At 53.0% G+C, this 14,727-nt stretch overlaps 1 protein-coding gene across 3 annotated transcripts; it reads left to right on the forward strand.

Moving 5' to 3' along the window:
- The first annotated feature begins 987 nt into the window (after nucleotides 1-987).
- On the forward strand, nucleotides 988-14,297 carry ROPN1L (rhophilin associated tail protein 1 like). 3 transcript variants are annotated; one of them, XM_059173659.1, is made up of 6 exons: nucleotides 988-1,012; nucleotides 1,636-1,810; nucleotides 5,511-5,634; nucleotides 6,896-7,057; nucleotides 12,431-12,606; nucleotides 14,117-14,297. In XM_059173659.1, exons 2-6 carry the CDS (start codon nucleotides 1,680-1,682, stop codon nucleotides 14,178-14,180), a joined length of 657 nt encoding a protein of 218 aa, XP_059029642.1. In that variant the 5' UTR covers nucleotides 988-1,012; nucleotides 1,636-1,679; the 3' UTR covers nucleotides 14,181-14,297. The 3 variants fall into 3 exon arrangements, with proteins under 3 accessions (XP_059029642.1, XP_059029643.1, XP_059029641.1); XM_059173660.1 differs by lacking the exon at nucleotides 988-1,012 and adding an exon at nucleotides 1,237-1,446 and having other exon boundaries at nucleotides 1,656-1,810; XM_059173658.1 differs by lacking the exon at nucleotides 988-1,012 and adding an exon at nucleotides 1,244-1,446.
- The last annotated feature ends 430 nt before the right edge of the window (nucleotides 14,298-14,727 follow it).

Raw genomic sequence — 14,727 nt, forward strand, 5'->3', positions numbered from 1 at the left:
AACCTGCAAGTCATGTGCCATTCTCCAGAAGTAACTACTGTCAGGAGTTTAGTGTTTGCTTCCAGAATGTGCTGTGGGCAAACATACATTCACGGACTCTGCTCTGTGGGGTGCTTTTTTTTGCTTTATATTTCATGAACATCTTTTTATGGCAATACTTAAGTAGCTACCTCATAAAATTCTGGCTGAATTCTGTTGTGTGGATAAGATTATGATTTAAGTTTCCTGAAAGAATTTACCCATTTTACTATGTGCTTTAGTAAACATTTTTGTCCACATTATATATACTCAGGCTAGTATTCTGTAGCATAGATCTGTTGGTTAAGTCATCAAAATATAGTGCCGAATAGTCCCCCAAATGTACTAATTAATACTCTTCTCTCATCACTGTATGAGGTTCCTTGTTTTCCCATATTGTAGCAGCATTAAATGGTGACGGCGTTCAGGTTTTGCTAGTGCTGTTAATCCGGAGTCATGCTTGGGGGTGGTGCCTCCGGGGACTTGTCCTGGACTCCTCCTGGCAGTGTCTCGTTCTAGTTCTCCCATCTTCTGGCTGGAGGTGAGCAGGGGAAGGCGGGCTTCAGGGCTTCACTCATTGAGTGGGTTCGAGGGCAGCCACAGCCATGATCGACGCTTCGTATGCTGCCCTGGTCAGGATCCACCAGAACCGAGCAGTTCTCTCCCATTCGACCCAAAGCTATTGGGTCGAATGGGAGAAGACGCGGCTTATGTCCTTCAAGACGCAATCAGGCTCAACCATTGTGTCTGTCTTCGGAGAACAAGTGAAACAATCTTCCTCGAGCTGAAAATCGCCCACGGTCCGAACTCTTCAGTGGCTCTTACATCGGAAGAAAGGGCGGGCACTGAGAACGCGGGTGAAGGTCTGGGCACCGGGACGCTTTGCTTCACCGGCAGGGGCTCGTGCAGGACGAGCGAGGCCGCGGAGGAAGGAGGGCCGGTTCCTTCTTGGGGAGGGAGGGGGCTCGTGCCACCTGCACCGACCGGCCCAGGGGTATAACGGCTTCCTTCCGAGGACGACCGAGTCATTTCGCCCTTAAGCTTAACGTAGCCAGAGCAAGGGGAAGCGGGGGGGGGGGGTCCTTTGTTCGCCCCTCACAGTTGGCAGTGGGGAATCGATCAAAAGGTCCTTTTCTAAGTGAAACGTTCAGCTCCTGCAGCCCTTTACTACCAGGTCGTGGCGGGGGGGGGGGGGGGGAGGCGGGGGGGCGGGAGCCACACTGCGCAAGCGCATTGCCTCCCAGGCCCGTGCCGGCGATCGCCGGGCCTCGGCCCGAGGCGGGTGCGCCTGCGCGGAGCCAAGGGGCGGGGCCCTCCGGCGTCCCGGTTGCCTGGATACGTCGGTGGAACAATTGCCGCGGGCGCTTCCGGGCGGTGGCTGGCGGGGGCAGTTGGCCCTCACTTTCCGAGGAGCCCGAGGAGGAGCGGGTGAGAGCCCCGGCCGGCCGCCCGGACCGCGCGAAGCCGGCCTCTTGGCCCGCCCCCAAGCCCGGGGGCCGGGCCCTGCCACAACCCCGGGTCCCCCCTCGGGGCTCCAAATCCGGGGGAGGCTGGGCGGCCCCGCCCCCGAGCGCCCGCGCCCCGAGGCTCACGGGCCCGTCCTCCCCCTCCACGCAGCACACCCTGATTCTTCCCAGCCTGGTCCCGGTCTGCGGAGAGCGATGCCGCTTCCCGACACCATGTTCTGCGCGCAGCAGATCCACATTCCCCCGGAGCTGCCGGACATCCTGAAGCAGTTCACGAAGGCCGCGATCCGCACCCAGCCCGCCGACGTGCTGCAGTGGTCCGCGGGGTAAGCGCCTCGGGGGCCGCCGGCCTCGCCCTGCAGCGCTGCTCCGCGCTCCGCTGGCGTCCGCCCCCGAGCACCCGTCTAGCAAGCACCGCGTCGGCCCTTCCCCGGAATGACCACAGCCCCGTGGCCGGGAGCGGTGCTTACTCTGACGCCTGACAGCAACTGCGTGGGGCGGAAAGTGCTGGCTTGTGTGACAGAATCAACCCACTCCAGTCCCTTGGCTTTATTTCTAAAATGATTTTTATAAGAAGGAACCGTGTAAGGCTTAGTTCCTCACCCCAGAAAACCCTCCCGGGGTTCGGTGTCTGCTTGAGTTTGCTAGAACCAAGACGACCGAGGTCACCTCGGGATAATTATCCCGAGACCGCTGTAAGGTTAAACGTCGCCCAGCTTAAGAAGGCGAAGGAAGCTTCACTGTTTCTTGTAACAAACATCCTAACTATTTTCAGGAACAGACATCCATAATTTTAAGGTTACAAAGTCAACAGACCTTAGAACCCTTAAAATAAACCCATTTAGTTTTGAAAGGAGAGCTCTTTGCCCCTTTTGAGTAGACAGACTTAGAAACTCAATTTCAGGATCTCATGAACCAGTATAAAATTAAATGTTTTGGGGCGCCTGGGTGGTTGGTGAAGCATCTGCCTTCAGCTCAGGTCATGATCCCTGGGTCTGAGAATCGAGCCCCACATCCCCGCACCAGGCACCCCTGCACCCCCACCGCACTGGGCTCTGTGCTCAGCGGGCAGCCTGCTTCTCCCTCGGCCTGCCGCTGCCGCCTGCTTGCGCACACTCTCTCTGTCAAATAAATAAAATCTTTAAAAAAAAATGTTTTAGTAACTAGCAAGTTAGATTTCACCGACCTTCTCTAAACTGTATAAGCAAGGTGCATTGGTTTCCTGTGGCGACTCTAACAACCATAGAAGCTAAAGGATTAAAACAACAGGCATGTGTTCTCTTTACGGCTCCCAAGGCCCAAAGTCCAAAATCAGTTTCACCCGACTTTGGCTAAAGTCGAGTTGTCAGGGCTTCTCTCCGGAGGCTCTAGGGCGAATCCAGTCTCTTGCTTGCCTTTTCCAGCTTCCAGAGCGGCATTCCTTGTATTCTTTGGGTCCTGGCCCCTTCCTCCATCTTTAAGGCCAGTGACGTGGCATCTTCAAGTCTCTCTCTCTGACTCCCTCATCCAAGGATACTGATGAGTGCACTTAGGACTCATCAAAATAATTCAGGATCATTTTCGCATCTCCAAATCCTCTTTCCCATCTACAAAGTCCCCGTCACTGTGCAAAATAAGGTCCACGGTCTTCAGGATTAGGGCCTGGATGTCTTTGGGGCCCTTCTTGAGCCCCTCACATAAGGCTACTCATCAATCCAGTGTTGTCTTACGACAAACACTTCTGTCAGTTGCTTCTGATTCTCTCAAGGTTCTTGCCCAAAAAATGATAGGCTCCGGTTTTAACCACCATCCAAGAGTCAGTAAAGATGGGTCACATGACAGTTGGTAGTCGACGGAACATTCCAAGATTGAATCATTTTTTTCCCCTTCTTGGGACATAAATTATTTTAACTTAAGTTTCACTTTAAATTAAAAGGCTTAGTTGAGAGCTTTCTGGATGTTCCATGCACCGAATTTCTCCGTGCACCTAATTTCTCTGAAGAGCAATTTTGGAGTTTAGGAGAAAAGCATTATTCACTATGCGGTGTGTGTGACATGGACTCAGATGCCACAAAAGAGAATCTTTTAGAAAGGAATGTGGCTCAGAAGAGGGTGAATTGGTCTTTGAGACAAGGCAAGGGCATTCCTGGAAGAAGAACATCCCAACAAAGGGGCGGTGACAAGAAGAAAGAAACAAAAAACAAAAACACCCTCCAAACAAAGCAGAGAACCGGGAATCACAGGAAGGTGCCTGCTGCCGGAATCTCCAGGAACATGCGGGTTAACCTCTTCGCGTGTACTGTGTTCTGTCCCAGGTGCCTCCTGCAGTGTGACTGGAGTGAAAACTGGTCCAGTGTAAAGGCTGCTTCTTGCTCCCATGGGCCTCAGGGAATTAGCACGGGACGGTGTGGCGGGCGGGGTGGGGGGCTCACCCCTAATGCAGGCTTCCTCAGCCTTGACACTGTTGACACTTTGGACAAGATAATTGCTTGCAGGGGAGGGCGTGTGTGTGGGGAAGATGGCCATGTCTGGGCACAATAGGACTGTTAGCATCCTGACCTGTCCCACAAGAGGCCAGTAGCACTGTGAAAACCAAAAATGTCTCCAGAAATTGCCAGAGCCTTCCTGCGGAGGGGGTGAGAGAATTATTGGGAACCACTGCTTTAGACGCTGTGGTTTGATCGGTGAGGAGGAGGAATAAAGTCCCCAGAAGAGGTGAAAACCTTACTTAGGAACAATATGGTAACAGGAAGCCCCCATGGCGCTCCCTGCCCCTGTCACCTCAGATCTTCCTGTTCCCCATCTCCCACACTGCTGCCTTTGTTTTGACTTTCCCTCAACCTGTTAAGTCAACAAAATATGGATGGAGAGAGAAAAGGTGATGCGGTGTAACATTTCTTTTTGCCTCTCAAATATCTATCAACAGCTACCTGTGTTACATAACCAGAGATGTTTCTAATTATTCATGTCTCTTACACTATGGCCTGTGGCCCCGGGGTTGTGTTAGTCATTTTTTTTTTAATTTTTTATTTTATTTATTTATTTGACAGAGAGTTCACAAGTAGGCAGAGAGGCAGGCAGAGAGAGAGAGAGGAGGAAGCAGGCTCCCTGCTGAGCAGAGAGCCCGATGCGGGACTCGATCCCAGGACCCTGAGATCATGACCTGAGCCGAAGGCAGCAGCTTAACCCACTGAGCCACCCAGGCGCCCTGTGTTAGTCATTAGAGTGGCCAATGATGCGGCTGCAGCAGCCGGCCCCGTCCGGCGTGCCTGGCGCCCTCTCCCCGTCCCCACCCACCAGAAGCTGCTTGTGCCCCCTCCTGACTTGCTGCCCGGTGCTCTTTCCATGCCTGCCTCCAGCCCCAACATCAGCACCAATATCTGTATCCCAGAAAGGAACAATTAAGGGGAAAAAAGAATACCAGGCAGGAAAAGTGAAGCGTGGGGGCGGGGTGGCATCTGGTGTTGCGGAGCGGGCAGTTGGTCCCCGGCAGGGCAGACAGGTGACTTCCCTTCCCCTGGGCCCCGTAGGGTTAAACAGAGATGGTTGAAGTCATCCCCCTTGGAAAGCAGCAAGGCCAATAGCAGGGAAGACCAAACACTAATTGTCAAAGTAGAATGACTAGACCATGACCTTGCCCTTGGGTCATTGCCATCCTGAGTCTCCTGTCTCTTTTCCCAGCCTTCCAGGACCACTCCTAGCGTGGGCTTGATAAGAAGAGCGCGTGTTTCGGGAGCCCCCTCTCCCTCCCACCCCCCACCATGGCTCGGTCCGTAGGCAGCTTGAGCTCACTGCTCCTCGGAACCCTGTGACAGGGGCTGCCATTGTCGGCTTTGCAGACAAAAGAAACTGAGGCACGCAGAGAAGGTTAAGTTGGAGAGCTGAGCGGAGGAGCCAGAGCCACAGCCCGGCCTTCGGACTCCGGTGTCCCTGGAGTCACGCTCGTAGCTCCGGGCACTGTCACTCTCACAGCTCCTTTAGGAAACCACGCAATCTCCCGTGATTTCTGGGTGCTGACGTGCCCTCAGACGTGTCTCTTGCTCTTAGGTATTTTTCAGCTTTGTCCAAAGGAGACCCGCTTCCCGTCAAGGACAGAATTGAGATGCCCGTGGCCACTCAGAAAACAGACACGGGCCTGACGCAAGGACTCCTGAAAGTTTTGCACAAGCAGGTAAGAGGGGAGTGTCTCTGTTCTCTGTCGGCTTCACCAGATGAAGCGGCCGCTGCAGGGACAGGGGACAGGCGCACCAGCTCCCCTTCGCAAGGCCTCTCTCCCCGGGGGCACACCTGCTGGATTCCTTCCAGAGCAGGAATCTGCTGCTTCAGTGCCTCTCTCTAGTGTGAAGAACCCAAAAGACCTATTCACTATTAGATTGTCAGCAAGTGACATGTAATTGCTTTTAAATACCCAGTTAAAACCCTAGAGGCTCCCCGACTGAAAGTCTGCCCCAAATGGGGGCTGCAAGTCTCCTCTGGAAACAGACTTACAAACATTGTGTACGCGCTAACGAAACCATCTGCCGTCACCTTCTTGTGAACGACGGACTGCTCTTTGGCGTCTGGTACACAGTGGGGTCCCCAGTGCCTGGGCGTGGGCGAGATCCTTGCCCGCGGGGCCTTGCCCCAGAGCCCGGGCCGCCCTCACCCGCCCCTCCACCCTGCTTGTGGAGCAACAAGTCAGTAGGGACTGGGTCACCCGGCGGGCCTGGCCTTCCCAGTGGCTGGGTTGGTGAGCTTTAAAGTGGTTTGTCCCCATTATACATTCCGACCGACCGTGTGTGTGTGTGATGCACTGACTTCTGAAAATGGGATTATTCCAGTTTTCTCTAAAGGGAAAACGAATAACCATCGGAAGGGGTAGCTTGGGGAAAAAAACACACTAAAACTGCTCCAAGCTTTTCACATAGAATGCTATTAGCAGATCGCCATCGTGACCAATTTTCACAGGTTGTTTAAAATAATGGAAGAAGTGAATTTATTTTCATTTTTAAGATTTCTTCCACTTATCCATGAGCACTTTCAGCAGATTGGATTTTAAATGTTTTTATTTCTTGATGCTTATTTTTTGTTGTGAGGTGTTTCGCACAGACAGCCCAGAATCCTATGTCCAGTCTGTGGGCCTGGGTCACTCAGCCATAACATCAGGCCCCATTTGCTTTTTCCTTTGGAGAAGTAAAACAGGCCAATGTCCGCTTGCTGCGGCCTCCCTGCCCTGCGCCCCTCCCGCCGCACCCCTTCCCGCCCTGCTCTCCTGGGGCTGACTGTGTTGTGAATCCAGAGTCTGTCTGTTCCCTGCGTGCGGTTGGGCACTGGGGTATGTTGAACTATTCATAAGCATTATATTATTTTCCAGGTTTCTAAAACTTAAAAAATATATATATTTATAGACTGAAAAACTTGCAACTGTGGTCCTCACTGTGTTTTCGCTACAGTGCAGCCACAAGCGGTATGTAGAACTAGCGGATCTCGAGGAGAAATGGAAGAACCTGTGCCTGCCGGTAGAGAACTTCCGAGCGCTGTTGCAGCTGGATCCTTGCAAAGACAAAATCGAGTGGATAAAATTTTTAGCCCTTGGATGCAGCATGCTTGGTGGGGTACGTACCTTCCAGTTGCGTTCTGAGTAATTCTGTGTGATCATGGCCTGGCTTAAAAGTACTGTAGGTGGGGGCTCCTGGGTGGCTCAGTGGGTTAAAGCCCCTGCCTTTGGCTCAGGTCACAATCTCAGGGTCCTGGGATGGAGTCCCGCATCAGACTCTGCTCAGTGGGGAGCCTGCTTCGCCCTCCAACTCTCTACCTGCCTCTCTGCCTCTGTCAAATTAATAAATAAGATCTTACTTAAAAAAAAAAAAAAAAAGGTACGGTGGGTGTTTCTGTAACCAAAGGAAACACTTTCATTACTTTAGTAACTTTGTCAGGGAGAAGCAATTCTTTTTCAGGCGTCTCTTGTATTTCTAGGCTTACATTTTTTTTTTTTTTTAAGATTTTATTTATGGGGCACTTGGGTGGCTCAGATGGTTAAGTGTCTACCTTTGGTCCAGGTCATGATCTCAGGGTCCTGGGATGGAGCTCTGCATTGCGGGGGAGTGGGGGGTGTCCTAGCTCAGCGGGGAGTCTGCTTCTCCCTCTCCCTCTGCCTCTGCCTCTCCTGCTTGTGCTGTCTCTATCAAAGGAATAAATAAAATCTTTAAAATTTATTTATTTATTTGTTTGGGATAGAGAGAGAGCAAGAAAGCTGCAGAAGGAGAAGCAGACTCGCTGCTGAGCAAGGAGCCCAACACAGGGCTTGATCCCGACCCTGGGATTGTGACCTGAGCCAAAGGCAGGTGCTTAACCGGTTGAGCCACCCAAGTGCCCCATAGGCTTATAGTTATTTTAATTTGCAGAAGTTAAATGCTTAGGAATGCTTCAATTTTAAAATGGTTAACAGTGGATAAAATACAGAGATACTATGACAATGCATTTAGGTGTTAGAAGAGAAAGCATTGTTGACTTTTTATTGAACTACACAGCATTTGGGAAACAGATACTGTTTTCCTCATCTATGGGAAGAGGTGTAACATTGTTGTATGTTTGAGTTAAAATATACGATTGGTAGCTAACATATATAGTGCAGCTTTGACGATGTTGAAGGCTGACCTTTGGGAATGAAGACAGAGATAACCTTCCAGTTCCCAAGGCGAGGAGTCTCTGAACCAGGGAGGGGTGGGGAGGGAAGGGCCGGAGGGTGAAGATTTGACAGAACTTCTCCTCCCCCTCCTCCTCCTCCCCCTCCTTCTTTTTGATGTTCAGTTCGCCACAGTGTAGCACATCTTTAGTTTTTGACGTGTTCAGTGATTCATTAGTTACGTGTAACAGGCAGTGCTCATCAGATCACGTGCCCTCCTTAAAGCCCATCACCCTGTCACCCCCTCTCCCCACTCCCCCTTCCCTCTGAGACCCTCGGTTCATTTCCTGGGGTCCACAGTCTCTCGTGGTTCCTCTCGCTCTCTGATCTCTCCCCCTTCAGATTTCCCTCCCTTGCCCCGTGGTCCTCCGCGCTATTCCTTATGTCCCACAGATGAGTGACGCCATGTGAGAATTGTCTTTCTCTGCTGGACTTACTTCACTCAGCGTCATCCCTCCGGTGCCGTCCATGTCAGTGCAAGTGGCGGGGGTTCATCCTTTCTGACGGCCAAGTGCTGCTCCACTGCATGTGTGGGCCACATCTCTCTCCCTTCATCTGCTGAGGGAGATCCTGTGGTGGCCATTGCTGCTATGAACATTGGGGTGCAGGTGCCCCTTCTTTTCACGACATCTGTATCTTTGGGGTAAATACCCAGTCGTGTGGTTGCTGGGTTGTAGGGTAGCTCTATTTTCAACTTTTTGAGGACCCTCCATCCTGTTCTCCAGAGTGGCTGCCGCAGTTTGCGATCCCACCAACAGTGTAAGAGGGGTCCCCTTTCTCCACAGCCTCACCAATATCTATTGTGTCCCATCTTGTTAAATTGTTTGGCAGGACTTCTTTGGGAATCTGGAAGCTCTCTCTTCAGCTCCGGTGTCCGAGTCTCTGTGAGAGACACCGGGACGTAGGGAAGGAAGTGTTACTGCTTTCCACTTGCAAAGAAGGGGTTTTAGAGGTGGCCCCCTTAGCTGCAGAGCGGGGTGCTGGTTTCACCCCCTCCCTCCTGTCTTCGGACCGCAGAGAACATAGCTGGAAAATTCACAGTCCTCGCTTCCTGGTGCACACTCAGCTCCCATTTTAGTTTTTAGAAGTCACTTGGTGTAGGAAACCCCAGTGGACACCACATGATCACGGACCCAAGGTCATGACCGAGTGCTCTTCCTCTGTCCCCCCCTGCTCCCCACCCCCCCGGTCTCCCCGGCCTGAAGCAAACGCCTTCCCAAATCTCCTGCTTCCCGTGGGCCGCATACGTACCCCAAGAAATACAGTATTTAATTTTCAGGGGTTTTAATTTCATGCGGAGAGAAGTCTGTGGTTCACGATTCTCTGGAATTTGTATTCGCTCCCAGTTAGCTTTCCGTCTCCCTCCGCATCACTGCAGACAGCAGTAGGTCGTTCATGGCCTCCGCTGTGTAAGAGCCACTCTGAGAAGAGACCACCTTTGACTGGTTCCATTAATGGCCCCCGCGAGAGCCAGTGAAGCCCCAGGAAAGCCGGGTGCTGGCTCATTGCTGCGTAGGGAGTCACGCAAGTGCCCGAAGGCGCGGTTTGCGTCAGCGGCAGAGAGGACCCGAGCCCTGGGCTGGTTTGTGCCGGGGACTATCCTGGGGCAAAGCGGAGCTCACATGTTAACCGGGGGAGTGGGGTGTTGGGGGGGGGTACAGAGACAGATGTGCCTACGGAAGATAATGTCGCAGCGCTTTGTTCATCGGGAGCTCTGCGAAAGCAAGATTTTTAATACTGTGAAATGAGTAGCTAAGATTAGAACCAACGTTTATGGTTTGTGCCTTTAAACTTAGCTGTGAAATTTAGATTTTAGCAGTGGTGAGAAAGGATATTTCATATTTTGGGGATCCGTCTTTGTAATATTTACTTCCCCAGTCCTGAAAGTAAGTGCTGGATTTAAGACCAACCCAGAGCAAGAGACAGGGTTTCTTGTCCATGTGTTATGTGGGACACTAGGTGGAGACATTCGGTCACCTTCTGGACTGCGCTGGGGAAGGGACAGGAAAGCAGCATCCCTGTCCCTCCTTTCCTCTACTGCTTCTCATCCTTGCTGGTCAGTGTGTGGTCCTAGCCTGTCCCCTAGCTGGGCCAGCTCGACAGTCGTATCTGCTCTGGGCTGTGGGGTCTGCAGCCAGGCCGTCCGGGGTCTTCTCTGGTTCACTGACCATGTCTGCGTTTGGGGGTAGGGTTGGGGGAAGGGTGAGCAGGGAGGTGTCAGAAGTGGGGGTGTCAGCTCTGCCCTGACCTGCCCCCCCACTCCTGCCCCTAGTGCAGACAGCCCTGGGGCGTCCGGGCCGGAATGGGGAGAAGCCTCTGTGTCCCCACGTTGGCTGGGTAGCTTGGAGGTACACCGGCGAGTAACGTGGCAACTTAGCGTTCATCTTTATGCTGTGGTTGTGTTTTAGAGGGGCGGGGAGGGGGCACGGAGGGAGAGACAGTCTCAAGCCGACTTTTCACTGAGTGTGGAACCTAATGCGGGGCTCCATCTCCCAACCCTGAGATCAGGACCTGAGCCAAAATCAAGAGTTGGATGCTGAACCGACCGAGTCACTTAGGCACCCAGATCTTTATGCTTAAAAAAACAAACAAACAAAAAAACCTTCAAAAAGAGGAGGAGACGGAGAAGCAAAGTGCAGGAGGGGGAACTTACAGGGGCTCACTGCCTGCTCCCTTCTCCGCGCGGGGTTTCTGTTTCGTGGGAATCTGGTCCATCTGTCAACACAACAGCCACCGCTTCTGCCTCCTTCATCCCCGGCCTCTGCGGCCTCTGCGTGGCTGGTGGCAGACGCGGCCTCCGAGCTCTTTAATTTTTCTTCACAGTCTCTGGTCAGATGAACCGAGCGTAAGGTCCCTGCAAAGACTGGGACCCCTGCTTGCGTTTCAGAGTTGTCCATATCCTTCCTTCCTCCTCCCCCCCTTTTTCTTCTTTCCTCCCCAAATATTTGCTGAGTGCGGAAACCTATCTCGCCACTTTAAAGGACACTCTGTAAGTACGAGCCCGCCCTGGCTTTGTGCCGGCTCCTCTCCTGAGAGCGGAGGATTTGGCCGTGAGCACAACAGGCAGGCGGCCCGACCCCCCAGAGTCGGAGCCCGCCGTCCCTCCGTCCCTCCGTGGCCTGCCCCTGCGTGGGGTGTCGGGAGCTGGGAGTGGGGCTGCCCGGGCCGGTGGACTTCCTGGGGAAGCCCCTGCCATGTGTCCGGCATCTGCCAGCAAATTCAGTGAGGGCGGGAGCAGGTCCGTCTCCAGTCAAGCCTCTGGAGGCGGCCCAAACCCTGGCCACCAGCCCGACCGGAACCCCCAGCCCGACCGGAGCCCTAGATGACCCAGCTAAGCAGCACCCGGACTCCCGTCCCGCGGGCACGTCCGGATAGGAACTCTGGTTCCAGCCATCTGCACGTCCCTAAGGTTGTCGGGTTCGTTCCCCTCCCAACAGTCACGGTCAAGCAGGTCTGCACGTGACTCTCCCCACGGGGAAAGCGCTCCTCTGGGCCTGTCCCACCTGTGTGTTCCTCGCTCCTCCCTCTAAGGGCCGCCCCCTAAATCTCAACAGCCTGCTCTCTGCAGGGGCAAACGGCCCTGACTTGCACCGGGAGCCCCTGAATGAGATGTAAATGCGTCTGCCTGGCTGGCTCCACAGGCTCTTGTGAGATCTCTAGGGACTGGACACAGTCCACGTGCCCTCCTGGCCTGGAGGGAGGCTCCCCGCTCTCTGAGCCTGTGCCTTGTGGGAGTGGGATGGCTTCTCCAGGGACCAGCTTTCGGGCTGAAGGTCAAGGTGTCAGCCCGGGTGGTGGGGTGACTGACCCCGACAGAGAGAAGGGGCAGGGGAACAAGTACTTTTGGGAACCAAGATCCGGCCCAGAGCAGGGCCAGCCCCGTGTGGAGGCTGCACGGAGCCTGATTGCAGGTGGGCATCAGCACAGCTCACGGGCCATCTGTCCTAGAGCCTACCCACCCCGGCCCCTCACCGTGGCCCCAGGTCCGTCCCAGCACTGAAGGGGCTGGAGGCTTCTGGGCTGGCTCCAGGCTCATCGTTAAGGAGACGGGTGCTTCCTCATTTCCATTTTAACATAAAATGAAATCTGTGGATTAAAATTACTTTCAGGCCATAGGCATCTTGATGAAAAGTTCAATTTCTTCGCTTACAGCAAGTGTACGTAAACCTAGTTCATGTCGATTGAGAGCATACCTGCTGGAGAATTTCCATGAAACATACCCAAGGGCTGATTCTGCTGGTGTCTTACGCTCTCACTGTGGTGACTCTAGGTGGTAACTGTCCCCGCTTTGTGGTCTTTCCAGTCGTTGAACAGTTCGATGAAGCACCTGTGTGAGATCCTCACTGCTGACCCCGAGGGCGGGCCGGCACGCATTCCATTTGAGACATTCTCCTACGTCTACCGTTACTTGTCCAAGTTGGACTCGGACATTCTCCAAGGGGACACGGAAACCTATCTCGCCACTTTAAAGGACACTCTGTAAGTACGAGCCCGCCCTGGCGTTCCTGTGCATGGACCACTGGAGAAGGTCCTTTCTCTCCTCCCAGATGGCTTTGCTGCAAGTAATCCAGCCTTGGCGGGGAGGGAGAGCCACACACACTGCGCCCCAGGCATCCCCAGGATGTCCCCAAGCTGTGCTAAAGAAAGCCGAGTGGCAGGAGGCAGCGTTTCTTCACGAGTGATGCAGGGCAGTGCCAGACAGAGGAGTCTGGTTCTTTTTATCCCGTCTTTGAGAAAAGTTTATGCGGAATTAATCTTGATCCTTAAGTCCACTGTGTGCAGTGGTTTAAACTCACAGCCTGTTAAAGAGTAAGCTCGAAGGCACATCTCAACAGCCCCGCAGGTGGAGGGTGCGACTTCACACCTTTGTTCCCTGAGTGTTTGCGGGGTGTGGGCTCCTGCGCGCCCTTCTGCTCCTCTGGGGGTGGACAGACACGGGACGCACAGAGGTCCCACAGGGTCCGACGCCTGCCCTCCTGCAGTCTCACTCCTCTGCCTAGCACTCCACAGGTCCCCGGCTCCCTGCACTCCAACCGCACGGGTCTGGGGGGTTCAAGCCAGCCGAGCTCCCTGCCCCCCAAACACACTTCAGGCACCGCACATGTGCTTTCGGAACACCCCGCCCCCTTGGCCCTGCTGCCCGATGTCCCCTGCTCCTGGTCAATGGCTCTTCCTTAACTGGGCAAATCTATCGCGCTGGGCTTCCAGGGGCCATTGGCACAGCTGGCACTGCAAGCCCCCTGTCCCCTGCAGCCCGAGGAGAGCTGTAGGGCCTGCCATGGCGGGAAGTCCTCCTGCCTGGGACAGCAAGGGGTCAGGGGACAGGCAGACTTCTCCAGCATTCTGTTCTTCCCCTCTAAGCGGCCACAGCGGGAGACTGTTGGACATCTGTGATTTCCCTGGGGCTGTGAGAGGTGCTTGCTGTTTATGGCAAAATGTGGGTTAGAACCTCGAATGATCCTTTTACCTTGAAAGGATGAGCCCTCGAGATGGCTCTCGTTTTCCCCACCGACCTAGAGGATGAATATTGTTTGAGTTCAGTATTTTTACATCCACGGATGTTGGCAGTAGAGATATACTAATGCTCACCATCTCTCAGGAAGTAGAAGTATCTGCAGATAAAAAAAGAAAAATCGAGAGACATGCTGTTGGCAACACCAAAGTTTCAGAGACTCAAGACAGTCCTTTGAGTTTCGCTGGACCAAATTTCCCAATAGAAGGATACTTTTGTTTCAGTAGTGACTAAAATGTGAGTGGTCAGTGAGGAAGACCCTAGAAATAGGTCCCAATTTTTTCACCTAGAAATAAATGCCCGTTTTTGTACAAGAAAACAGAATGCTTGATTTTTTGGAGGTAAGAATTAATAATTAAACATTGAAAATCATCAATTTTTCTAGGTAAAACCTTTAAATTATGTTGCATTACATAAAAATTGCATTGTTTTGCTGTAAGAAATGACTAAAGGGGCCTTAATCTGTTTCCATTCTAGAGAATCTAGAAAGAATGGCATGATAGGACTTGCAGATTTCTTCATTCTGAAGAGGAAAGTTTAGAAAGCCTCGAGAAGAACCCTTAGAAGACAGAGGCCATTATTACAGAGAAGAACACTTTTTAATGTCAAATAGTGCTTTTTTAAAACATCGGCACCAAATACAGCTTGTCTTACAGCATGTGGGTGTGCTCTGAGTTTTTCTCATAGCGGGAGCTCAGTATGGTTCGTGTGTCCTGGGGTCTGCTCTTTGCCATGTTTCCTGGAAGACCCTGGAAAGGATTAAGAGCAGGATAACAGTGTTTTTGAGTAAAACCATCTAGTTGGGTGCTACAGAGTGGGGGTGGGCAGTGTAAGACTGGCCGTTCTTTTTCCGCACTGGGGACCCCCATGAGCAGAAACGCTGATGTTTGCTTCCCAGACAACCACCCCAAGACCCCCTAGGCAGAGTGTCTTCTGCTGAAGGTGGATCTGTTCTGGGAGGGGTGGGCCTGGGGAGCACCAGCTAGCTGGAGGAGCATCATGGCCCCAGGAAAGAAAGTAGACTATGTGTTTACTTATTTAAGATTTTATTTATTTGAGAGAGAGAGAGCGAGCAGGGGGAAGGCCAG

Source organism: Mustela lutreola, chromosome 5, assembly GCF_030435805.1.
Source record: "Mustela lutreola isolate mMusLut2 chromosome 5, mMusLut2.pri, whole genome shotgun sequence".
NCBI classification, from domain to species: domain Eukaryota; kingdom Metazoa; phylum Chordata; class Mammalia; order Carnivora; family Mustelidae; genus Mustela; species Mustela lutreola.